Here is a 12160-nt window from a genome sequence, read left to right on the forward strand (position 1 = left end):
GCGGCGAAGGGGAGCTCAAGGAGAGCGGGGCCCGGGCGCGGGCGGGCGCCATGCCGGGCTCGCTGGAGGTGCCCTCGCTGGAGGAGCTCGAGGTGCAAGAGGTGCGAGCTGCGCCCGCCGGCGGACTGCTCCGGCCGGGGCCCGATCCGGGGGCCTTTCCCCGGGGCCCTCACAGGCCCCTCCCCCCGCCGGGCCCCTCAGCCGCCCCTCCCCCCGCCGGGCCCCTCCCCCCCGGGGTCAGGCCCCTCAGCCGCCCCTCCCCCCCCCGGGGTCAGGCCCCTCAGCCGCCCCTCCCCCCCCGGGGTCAGGCCCCTCAGCCGCCCCTCCCCCCGCCGGGCCCCTCCCCCCCCGGGGTCAGGCCCCTCAGCCGCCCCTCCCCCCGCCGGGCCCCTCCCCCCCGGGGTCAGGCCCCTCAGCCGCCCCTCCCCCCGCCGGGCCCCTCCCCCCCCGGGGTCAGGCCCCTCAGCCGCCCCTCCCCCCCCGGGGTCAGGCCCCTCAGCCGCCCCTCCCCCCGCCGGGCCCCTCAGCCGCCCCTCCCCCCCCGGGGTCAGGCCCCTCAGCCGCCCCTCCCCCCGCCGGGCCCCTCCCCCCCGGGGTCAGGCCCCTCAGCCGCCCCTCAACCCGCCGGGCCCCTCCCCCCCCGGGGTCAGGCCCCTCAGCCGCCCCTCCCCCCCGGGGTCAGGCCCCTCAGCCGCCCCTCCCCCCGCCGGGCCCCTCAGCCGCCCCTCCCCCCGCCGGGCCCCTCAGCCGCCCCTCCCCCCCCGGGGTCAGGCCCCTCAGCCGCCCCTCCCCCCGCCGGGCCCCTCAGCCGCCCCTCCCCCCCCGGGGTCAGGCCCCTCAGCCGCCCCTCCCCCCGCCGGGCCCCTCAGCCGCCCCTCCCCCCCGGGGTCAGGTCCCGCATCCAGCCGCCCTCTCCCCCCCCCCCGGCCCGGCAGCCGCCCGAGCCCAGCCCCTCCCCCCCCCCCCGCATCCATCCCAGCCATCAGGCCGAGCGCAAGACCCATAGCAGCCAGCTCCCCTGGGCTCAGGGCCCCCTGTATCTGAGGCCCCGCACAGGGTCCCCTGCCTCCCTCCCCGTCTCTGGCCCTGGTTGTCCCTGGGCTGGGAAGCTCATCCTAGAGCCCAGGTGTCCAGCACGCTAGCCACATGTGGCTCTGTGGCCCGTTGAATGTGGCCGGTTCACTTGAGAAGTGGTTGGACACCTCGGTCCTAGAGAGTCTGCAGGTGCAACGGAGCCGACCCTGAGCGCTGAGGGGCAGGACAGGTTTGTCCCCAGGCCCCACCTGCCAGGTGCTTAGAGCTGGGAGGGCCCTACCACGAGCTTGTGTGTTCTCCCTCCTGCTAACGCTTCCTCCCCCGCCTCTTCAGGTGAGCGTCAGCACTTCGGTGCTGAAAGCTGCGGCCCACCACTATGGCTCGCAGTGTGACAAGCCCAACAAGGAGTTCATGCTGTGCCGCTGGGAGGAGAAGGACCCCCGGAAATGCTTAAAGGAAGGGAAGGAAGTCAATAAATGTGCACTAGACTTTTTCAGGTAGGGATCTCAGGTGGCTTTTCAGATCCAGTTTTAGGGCTGTATCCTGCAGATCATATTTAGGCAAAACTCGCATTGAAGCCAGCAGTTTTACTTGGGTGTAGCACTATTATATATAATATAATTATATATATTATACTTCACAACTTTGACACAGTACACACTAATTTTGTTTTTTTATTAGTACTTCAAAAGAGGGTGGAAATGAAGTATGTGCTCTGTGTTGCTTCCTGTCTGCTTAAGGTACTAAGGCATATATATAGGAGGAGAGAATTTGTTTTGAAGCATCAGCTGGCATAGCATCTACCTGTGTACTGTCATTTAAACAAGCATTACAGTAGCAATTTTCTTTAGTTGTAGCTGAGATGATTATTCTATTCTTAAACTTTTGTTGAGTTGCTGACGCTGACATTTTCTGTACTAGAACTCCTGAGGGTTGGAGTCAGGCAGTGAATCCTCAGTGGAGAGTGTCAGTGGTGGAGATTACTTTTTCTGCTAGTTGGAAGGCAAAATATTTAATCTAATAATAGTTTTCAGTTTGTAAAATAGTGGTCCACACTTTTCCTTTTATATTGGCTGCTCTTATATTTGTGGCTTGGGCTCAGCCACAAAGCAAGTTGACTGTGTTTTGGAAGATGATGACCAGGAGTCTCTGGGCTTCAGGAACTTGAGATTATGTTTTAAAAATTTGAGACTTGTTATGTGAATTGCTTTTCCCCATCCTTTCTCATTTTACAGCACAATGATGCATACATTAAACAAGTACAAAACTTTCCTTGCATGATGGAAATCATGTGCATGTAAATGTTGGGAGGATCATAGTCTTAGAGACAGAGCATCTCTTTATACGTGTGATGGCATGTCGGGTACCCCCGACCCTGCATCCTGTCTGCAGCAAGATGAGACTCCACCAGCCAGTAGAACAGAGAGGGTTTATTGCTTCTCCAGGATACAGCACAGCATAGGCGCGATGTGGATATAGGAGTCAGGGCCAGGCAGCCTTATCATAGAACCATAGAACTGGAAGAGACCTCAGAAGGTCATCAAGTCCAGCCTCCTGCTCTAGGCAGAACCAATCCCAACTAAATCAACCCGGCCACGGCTTTGTCAAGCCGAGACTTAAACATCTCTATGGATGGAGACTCCGCTACTTCCCTAGGTAACCCATTCCAGTACTTAACTACCCTCCTAGTGAAATAGTTTTTCCTAATATCCAACCTGGACCTCTCCCACCACAACTTGAGACCATTGCTCCTTGTTCTGCCATCTGCCACTACTTTCTTCTTCCCCTTTGGAACCTCCCTTCAGGAAGTTGAAGGCTGCTATCAAATCCCCCCTCACTCTTCGCTTGTGCAGACTAAACAGACCCAACTCCCTCAGCTTCTCCTCATAAGTCATATGCTCCAGCCCCCTAATCATTTTGGTTGCCCTCTGCTGGACCCTCTCCAATGCTTTTTGTAGTGGGGGGCTCAGAACTGGACACAATACTCCAGATGTGGCCTCACCAGAGCCGAATAAAGGGGAATAATGACATCTCTGGATCTGCTGGCAATGCTCCTCTTAATGCAACCTAATATGCCATTAGCCTTCTTGGCTACAAGGGCACACTGTTGACTTATAGCTAGCTTCTCATCCACTGTAACCCCCAGGTCCTTTTCTGCAGAACTACTACTTAACTGGTTGGTCCCCAGCTTGTAACTATGCTTGGGATTCTTCCGTCCCAAGTGCAGGACTCTGCACTTGTCCTTGTTGAACCTCATCAGATTTCTTGTGGCCCAATCCTCCAATTTGTCTAAGTCACTCTGGACCCTTTCTCTGCCCTCAAGCATATCTACCTCTCCCCCCAGCTTAGTGTCATCCGCAAACTTGCTGAAGGTGCAATCCATCCCCTCATCCAGGTCATTAATAAAGATATTGAACAAAACTGGTCCTAGAACCGAACCTTGGGACACTCTGCTAGAAACCAACCGCCATCCTGACATCGAGACGTTGATCACTACCCGGTGGGCCCAGCCTTCTGGCCATATTTCTATCCATCTTACCATCCATTTATCCAATCTACATTCCTTTAACTTGCTGGCAAGAATATTGTGGGAGACCGTATCAAAAGCCTTGCTAAAGTCAAGGTATATCACATCCATTGACTTTCCCACATCCACCGAGCCAGTTACCTCATCATAGAAGCTAATCAGATTGGTGAGGCACGACTTGCCCTTTGTGAATCCATGCTGACTATTCCTAATCACTTTCCTCTCGTCCAAGTGCCTCAGAATGGATTCCTTAAGGATCCCTTCCATGATTTTTCCAGGAATGGAGGTAAGACTGACCGGCCTATAGTTCCCTGGATCGTCCTTTTTCCCTTTTTTGAAGATGGGCAGTACATTTGCCTTTTTCCAATCATCCGGGATTTCTCCCGATCTCCACGACTTTTCAAAGATAATAGCCAAGGCTCCTCAATGACATTTGCCAACTCCCTCAGTACCCTTGGATGCATTAAGTCCGGACCCATGGATTTGTGTACGTTCAGCTTTTCTAAATAGTTCCTAACCTGTTCTTTACCCACCATGGGTTGACCATCTTCATCCCATCTTGCGTCACTTAGCACAAAAGTCCAGAAGCCGACCTTGTCCGTGAATACAGAGGCAAAGAAAGCATTGAGTACTTCAGCTTTCCCCACATCATCTGTCACTAGGTTACCTCCTTCATCCATTAGGGGCCGCATACCCTCTCTGATCACCTTCTTCTTGTTAACATGCCTGTAGAAACCTTTCTTGTTATCCTTCACATCCTTAGTCAGTCGCAATTCCATCTGCGCTTTCGCCTTCCTTGAGGCAGGGGGACATAGGCCCCTGAACCCCCAGTGCTCAGCTCAGTCTGTTCTCGTCTTGTTTGCCCAGCCAAGACTAAAGCCAAATCCCCAACAACTGGTCCCTGAGCCCCCAGGCAGCTCTGTCTCCTCTGTTGTCCTTCTCCCAGACCCAAGGTGAGCCTTTTGTCACCTGGACCCCAGAAGGTGAGACTGACATATTTCCACAGTCAGTCTTGCCTGGCCTCCCTCATGCAGAGAGAGCTGCAGGGGAGGGGGACGGGGGAACACCAACACCACTACATCACATATAGCAACTAGGAAGGTGAGTCCTCTTGAATGCTATTATACTATAAATATTAATAATAAACATTAAGGAGATTGTAGACTCATAGACTACTAGAACTGGAAGGTACCTCAAAAGCTGATATTATTGATATTATTTAAGCTTAATATCAATGTGGACACAAGAACAAATGGATATAAACTGGCTATCAGGAAGTTTAGATTTGAAATTAGATGAAGGTTTCTAACCTTTAGAGGAGTGAAGTTCTGGAACAGCCTTCCAAGGGAAGTAGTGGGGGCAAAAGACCTTTCTGGCTTCAAGATTAAGCTAGATGGCTTTATGAAGGGGCTGGTTTGATGGGATAGCATGATCATGGCAACTAATTGACCTTTCACTATTGGTGGTAAATAGGCCAATGGTGGGATGATAGGAGTTACTATAGAGAACTTTTTCCTGGGTGTCTGGCTGGTGAGTCTTGCCCACATGCTCAGGGTTCAGCTGATTGACATATTGGGATCAGGAAGGAATTTTCCTCCAGAGTAGATTAGCTGAGGCCCTGGAGGTTTTTTGCCTTCATCTGTAGTATGGGGCACAGATCTTGCTGGAGGATTCTCTGCATCTTGGGGTGTTTAAATCATCGTTTGAAGACTTCAATATCCGAGATATAGGTGAGAGGATTATTCCAGGAGTGGGTGGGTGAGATTCTGTGGCCTGCATTGTGCAGGGAGTCAGACTAGATGATCATAATGGTCCCTTCTGACCTTTGAGTCTATGAGATCATCAAGTCCAATCCCCTGCCCTCATGGCAGGACCAAGTACCATCTAGTTCTGCGGTTCCCAGTCTTTTCCAGATGGGGACCCATTTTGACGTTTCAGGAAGACTTGGTTACCCAAGGCAATACAAAAACGGGGTGGGGGGGGGGGGGGAGGAGGGCAGAGCCACCTGGGGAGAGACTCGGCGACACTTTTGAAATGTAACGGCGACCCATATTTGGGTCCCAACCCATAGGCTGGGAAACCCTGATCTAGATCATCCCTGATAGATGCCTGTTTTACCTGCTCTTAAATATCTCCAGCGATGGAGATTCCACAACTTCCCTAGGCAATTTATTCCAGTGTTTAACCACCCTGACAGTTAGGAAGTTTTTAACTGTGATGTGACTTGCTAAGCTTAAAAAAATCAAACCAAGTTGGAAGCATTTGGGTAGCATGAACTGCATTCACATTTACATAATTAATATAAGCATGTACTAAAGGAGATGTAAGAATAGGGTCTGAAAGCTGACTAAGCTTAACAATCATATTCAGGGCTCGACAAATAATACAATCTACTCGCCCGTGGCAAGTAGATTGCCCAAACCCGGCTCTTCCGGGTTACAATCTGCGCATGTGCAGATTGCAGGACAGCGCAGCTGGCGAGCAGGGCTCGCCGCAGTTCATCGAGCCCTGATCATATTAATAATTGTAGTTATTTAAAAGGTAATACAGGCCTCTCGAGATCAGTGTGAAATTATAAATTCATATGCTTGGACTGTAAGCTCTTCTTGACAGGGTGTCTTATTATTCTATGAAATGCCATGAATATGTTATTTTTTAAATCTGTTTCTTCCAAAATTACCAGACTTTAACAATTTTACGAATATCAACTGGAAAATAAGCTTTGCAAATAAACACTGAATGGCAACCATTTGGAAATTTGTTCGTGTGTGGTGGCCTGCCGTGAATGGGAAATTACTAACTTAGCTTATAAGAGTTACATTTGTAGTCTTGTCTTTTTCCAAAATAATACTTCTAGAATCCTTTGTTTCATAGGAAGATTAAGGCGCACTGTGCAGAACCGTTTACTGAATACTGGACTTGTATTGACTATACCGACCTTCAAGAGCTTCGACGTTGCCGAAAACAGCAGCTGGCATTTGATAATTGCGTGCTGGAGAACTTGGGCTGGGAGAGACCTGATCTGGGAGAGCTGTCTAAGGTAATTAGGAAATACTGCCCCATGTCGTCTTCTTTCCCACTGATTATTTCAGCACTGTTGTCTCTGACCACCTAGTCCCTGTTCTGTAGCGTGTGCAGAATGCTGCAGCTGGCCTTCTGCTTTTCGCAGAGAAACATGGTTCATCACCTTATCCAGCTAGGTCTCATATGGTCCGCTTTACTGTAGTGTCAAAGGGCATCCTCTGCTTTTCATTTATTTGAAAACCAGTTCTGAACTGTGCTCCTTAGTTTTGAAAACTCTGTGTATACTTGTTCCAGTTTGCTTCATATCTCGTCACTCCTTCAAGCATAGTATCTTAAGCTACTTTTAACTGTTTTTAAACAGACTAGATTTCAAAGTGATTGTGTGTGTGGCTTTAACACAATCTCAGCACTTTTGATAGTAGAACCTTCTTTACAACTTTAGCCCTCTGGAATAGTGCCCTCCTTATATTTCTCCATAATCTCATTTCAAATCTAGTCTGAGAAGCATCTCTCTTGCATATGTCTCATCTCTTTCCAGCTACTGTTTTTAACTAGCTGCTGTTATGTTCTGTAAAGCATTTTAGGATACTCCGTGTGAAAGTTGTGTTGCAATAATTACAGTGCAAAGTTCACAACTTCTCCACAATAACAGTGGTTTTATTTCTGGTTTGATAGGTGTAGTGGGACTAGAGTGGGTGACCCAGAAAGCCACTTCCAGTCCTAAGTAGCTATTACCTTGGGTTCATTTTTTCTTTCTCACATACTTGTGCTCCATTTTTCAGTTCAGTCTAATGGAAAAAATGTTCTAGTGTATTGCATGACACTCTTTTGGTTCTTCCTTAGCTGGATGTCCAGACTCTTTGGTCTGTTTTAACGTCCCCTCATATACATATTACTGCCCGGCTACATCTCAGATTATCTTATCTACTGCAGTGGAAGTTGCAAGTTATTGATGAACTCTTGATCTCCTGTTGAAATCTGTGGCAGACTTGTAGAGGCCCTGTTAGCACTCATTGGGGGTGGGGAATGTTATATTATTTTTGTCCTATGTGTGCTTATTTTGGGGAGAGGTTCTTTTCATGACCAGTTACTAATCATACAGGAGCGCTCAAAAGTTTTTAAAACAAAAATGCTTACAGTGGAATTCAGTAAATTTTCAATTACATGTTTGATATTTAAAAACAGGATGGCACAGAATAAATTCTTGCTATCATAAATTCGATGTGCAGGAAAAATGTCTGGCTGGTGATGGTTCTTTGTAGTGTATGCACTACTGTTCCATTGATTTGCTTATGCTGGTTCTTTTAACCTTGGACTGGAGGAAAGGAAATGTTTTGTTTGAAATGGACACATCTACTGACCATTTGATACTAATTTTGATGTAGCCAAACCTTTAAGAATTGCCTTAAAAAATACAAGTTGAGGCAGCATTGGGCATCTCTTAAGGATGTAAAAGGGTAACTGGTTACCTAGTAAGCATTGCCTTACCAGCATGCTTACCTCGTTAACTAGCACCCGGAGCAGCCCCTGCCCACACCAGGGTCAGTGCAGTGGGCCAGTTAACCAGTTAAAGTATGTATGTTTAACATTTTTAACGGGCTTCTCTCCTTAATTTTTTAGACAGTTCAGGTGCTTAACCTCAGACAGTTAAAACAGGAACTTATTGTGCATACTTGTGTGTGCTTTTACTTGATTTGCAAAGTTGCTGCTTTCAAAGGTATCAAGGTTTTGGCCCACCGTTGGCAAGACAAATTCTTAATCATGCATGCGTGCAGCTCCACTGAAGTCAAGGGGTATGCATTGGGTGTAAATGGAAGCTATGCTTCAAATTTGACGTGTGCATTCAAGGAAGTGCTTACGTAATTGAGTTTAAAAAATTGTAACCTGTGACACATACCTTGCTCTTCTAAGTGACCACATTATTGTGCTGTTTTTGCCTCATCTTGCTCTTCCTTGACCATGCTGTGGTATCACTGCTTTCTGTGTTTGTTATCCTAATCTGGAATATAGAAATCTGTAAGAGTCCTTGCCTTAATTTGCCTTACATGTCTGGCAGTTGGTCACTAAGAATCAATTGGTCTGCTAAACTTACTATAAGGTGCTCTACTAAATACAGGACTTGCAGAATCTTCAAGCAATATGTACTGAATTAATAGGCTTTTGATTAATTCTGCTAATGGATTTTTTTCTGTTGCATGACTCATTAAAGCTACTTAAATTTGTTTCTCTTCTGAACTGTTGACTTAATGTAGTTTTGTCTAAAATATACTACAAGAAAAATTTAAGTGTACTATTTTTCCTGGCAGGTCACAAAAGTGAAGACAGATCGACCTCTTCCTGAGAATGTCTATCATTCTAGACCAAGACCAGAGCCAAATCCACCCATTGAAGGAGATTTGAAGCCTGCTAAATATGGCAGCAGGGTTTTTTTCTGGAGCTGGTAAAATGGGACTGACCACTCTGTAATAAGCTCTGTCCATTGCAAATATAAATTATCTTGTCCAGCGTGTATTAGGCGAAATCCTTAATGATTAAAAAAAAATCCATAATTTATCTGGTGTAGTAGATTTTCTATATATGTCTCAGGAGCTCTAAAAGAGCGTTCCCTTTACTGTTGTATTTTAAAAGGAAAATCACTTTTTAGAATTTTATGGCCTTAAAAATAATGTCCTTTTAGCCACTTACAGAGTCAGTTCTGTCTTTAAAGTAAGCCATTCAGCAATGAGAATATACTGTTTATGCCAAGATTTGCCAAATAGCATATGTAAGAATGGTCCAGTACTTTTGATCCATTCTTCGTAATGCAAAATGAATCGAGTTGGTTCTTCACTGTATAAATTTCCAAAACTTGTATTGGTGGCTTAGATACTTTTACTGCCAATTATCTCTCTTCTCAGCATACCACCTTTCTTATGAGGTTCCAGTTCAAACATCCATTTAGATTCCCAAGGGTACTGGTTATCTGTGTGTATGGTGGTTCTAACAGGCTTCTGATGAAGATTGCTAATCTGCAGATGTAAAAACTAGTGCCTGAACATCAAATTTAGAATTTGGTACATGACATTGTTTTAAATTAGTCCATTTTCCCAAGATTGCTAGTTAGAAATTCAATATTACTTTAGAAATCAGGGTGTGTGTGTTTAAATTCACAAGTGACTGGTCATGTCTTATTTATGTTGTTTTAGCTGCTTCCATCCTTCTTTAGCTCTTACACACTCTCCAGTGAAAATGTTACATGAGAATTCTAAACAACTGAACCCTTCAAAAATTATTTCCAAGTTCATTTTTGTTCCTTTGGCTATTCAGGTTAGATGACCCATTGCTAAACTTAATAGCAAAACAATCCTTTTTTATGTAAAGATCCTGACTTCAGGGACTTCCCTGTCGCCCTACTGCGACAGCACCTGAAGCTCTCCATTTCCTTTCACAAGCTAACTTTTATTATTAAGTCTTTAATTGCTCTGTCTTGCAGCACCCAAGAGACAAGACACGTGGTAGCTGACAATGCAAACGTCAGGAAAATCAAAGCAACTTGCTATACCAAAGTCAGGAGAACTACAGTTCAGGTCACAGCCTCTTGTGTATTTTGGGCTAGATGGTCATTTTGCGATCTAGTCAATAGAACAGGTGAGGTGATGGAGCAGCCTGGGAGGGAGATTGAGGGACTGTGAAATGAAGTGACAGTCTCCTCTGGGGAGGGATTAATCTGTAGTGGGTCTGTATAGGCACTGCACAAGCTCCTTGCTGCTTTAGTATGATAGTGAGGTGAATTCAAGACTGGCCAAATGTGTGGGGAAGAATGTATTGCCTGCTTTCCCACGCCTACAGGAAGTGTTGATATAGAACTCTAGTGCAAGGAAGTAAGAGGCATCTTGCATCCCCTTACTTCCTTATGAAGGGTAGGCCATGATCTTGCCCTTATTGAGAGCTCTGGTAAAGGGTGGATTTATTCACTCCCATAAGGATTTTTTCCAGGCCTTGTGATCTGCCAGTTTTGATATCAGTATCATACTGGAAAATCAAACTGACTATAGCTTTTACAGATTGGATTCCTTTGTGTTTTCTTTATCTTCCATTTGTTTGCAGAGGGAAAAAAAGCACATTCTACAGCTACTCTGGCTGCTGGCACTTTTGGGTACGTTGTATAATGTAACTTGTATAACTGGATAAAGATTTTTTCAAATTTTTATGAGGCAGTGGTAAGTGCAAAGAGAGGGCTAGAGCAAACTAGCTGGCACCTGTGAAGCCCGCAAGTTTAAAAATGTTTGTTTCAAAATCCTGTTAAAGGGTTATGTCCTTGTCCCAGTACATGAGAGAACTGTAGGTGATTGAGATAGGGTTCTCAAGCCAGGACAATCTGTGGAACCAGAGGAACATTTTATAGATCTTCCCTTGCAGTCGGCCTTTGAGCTCTTACTACCATCTTCCTGGGTGTGTTGACTGGTACCCACGGGAAACATGGCATACATGCTTTCATCCTATTGTACACCTCACTCTATTTTTGAAGCCCTTTGGATGTGTGTCTGAGCTGTAGTGTACCTCTGTAATAATATTCCTTCTTAGATGGTCCAAGCCGTATGTTCAGAGTAGAAACTCCTAGTGGAAGATGAACTCACTTTCTGTTACGATCTAAATCAGGGGTATAGCAGATACCTAGTTGTACTCAGCCAAATAAGTGGAAATGGTGTTTGGCCAAGTAGAATTTAGAACATTAAGTGACGCAGTATTGTAAGTGCTCTTCTATTGCAGAATGTTATTACTAACCAAACCCAATAGTTATACAACCTCAAAAAAGAACCAATTAGATATTACTTATCCTTTTAGTTTGCTAATAACAAACAGGTTAAATATCTCTAGTCCAGAAACATCCGTCGTCCGGAATGATTTTAGTTAGCTGGATGTCCACTTTTCATAGGTGTGACCAAGTTTCCTGCAGTCCTATGAAGCTTTTTTTATAGCCACCAGTCCTAGCTCTATGTTCTGTGCTGTTATTTAGCTCTAATTTACCGTAAATGTCCTCTAACAGCCCAGTAATCAGTGGAAGGGTTGGTAAATGCTGCTAGGCAATATTGACTCTCTGTAGTTCAGCAAATTCTCCGATTCAGCACCAGTCCAGTCCCAAGCGTGCCCTATTAGAGAGGCTCATTGTGTATTATTGTCAGCAGATCATGTGAAACATTGCACCAAATTTGTGTGGGCATTCCATTAGTGAACTCGTAATCATAGAGAGAGAATATTTTTCCATTAAATCTTTTCAGAAAAGAATGGCTTTTAATATAACTAATGTTTGAGAGTCCAAACAAAAAGCCTTAGAGTACTGAACTCAGGAAAAGTTAAATACCTTGTTCCTAGTGCTCTAGTTTATACTGTTGGCTTGCTCTCGAGGATTAAGATCACAAGGCTGCACTCTGACATTCTGATCAACTTCTCTCACCAAAGTTTGTCGGTAGAGGCAAAAAGCAGTTTTGAAGATAGTGAGACAAGAACTTTAAATAGCTGTGGGGGTGAGTGTCTTTTCTTAGCCGGTGCAGAAGGCAAATGAAGTGACTTCATCAACAGAAATTCAGCAGAGCT

The 12160-nt window shown here is 46.1% G+C and overlaps 1 protein-coding gene across 1 annotated transcript; it reads left to right on the forward strand.

Annotated features, from left to right (window-relative positions):
- The first annotated feature begins 15 nt into the window (after nucleotides 1-15).
- Nucleotides 16-9139, forward strand: NDUFA8 (NADH:ubiquinone oxidoreductase subunit A8). The gene is made up of 4 exons (XM_075905416.1): nucleotides 16-101; nucleotides 1369-1532; nucleotides 6437-6602; nucleotides 8893-9139. Exons 1-4 carry the CDS (start codon nucleotides 51-53, stop codon nucleotides 9028-9030), a joined length of 519 nt encoding a protein of 172 aa, XP_075761531.1. The 5' UTR covers nucleotides 16-50; the 3' UTR covers nucleotides 9031-9139.
- The last annotated feature ends 3021 nt before the right edge of the window (nucleotides 9140-12160 follow it).

This window comes from Pelodiscus sinensis, chromosome 22 (assembly GCF_049634645.1).
Source record: "Pelodiscus sinensis isolate JC-2024 chromosome 22, ASM4963464v1, whole genome shotgun sequence".
Classification (NCBI taxonomy): domain Eukaryota; kingdom Metazoa; phylum Chordata; order Testudines; family Trionychidae; genus Pelodiscus; species Pelodiscus sinensis.

Excerpts from the sequence above, each read along its gene's own strand:
- NDUFA8 (XM_075905416.1), top strand. The coding sequence starts at position 51 with ATGCCGGGCTCGCTGGAGGTGCCCTCGCTGGAGGAGCTCGAGGTGCAA. Across the intron at positions 102-1,368 it reads AGGAGCTCGAGGTGCAAGAG|GTGAGCGTCAGCACTTCGGT; the intron begins GTGCGAGCTGCG and ends CCGCCTCTTCAG. Across the intron at positions 6,603-8,892 it reads ATCTGGGAGAGCTGTCTAAG|GTCACAAAAGTGAAGACAGA; the intron begins GTAATTAGGAAA and ends TTTTCCTGGCAG.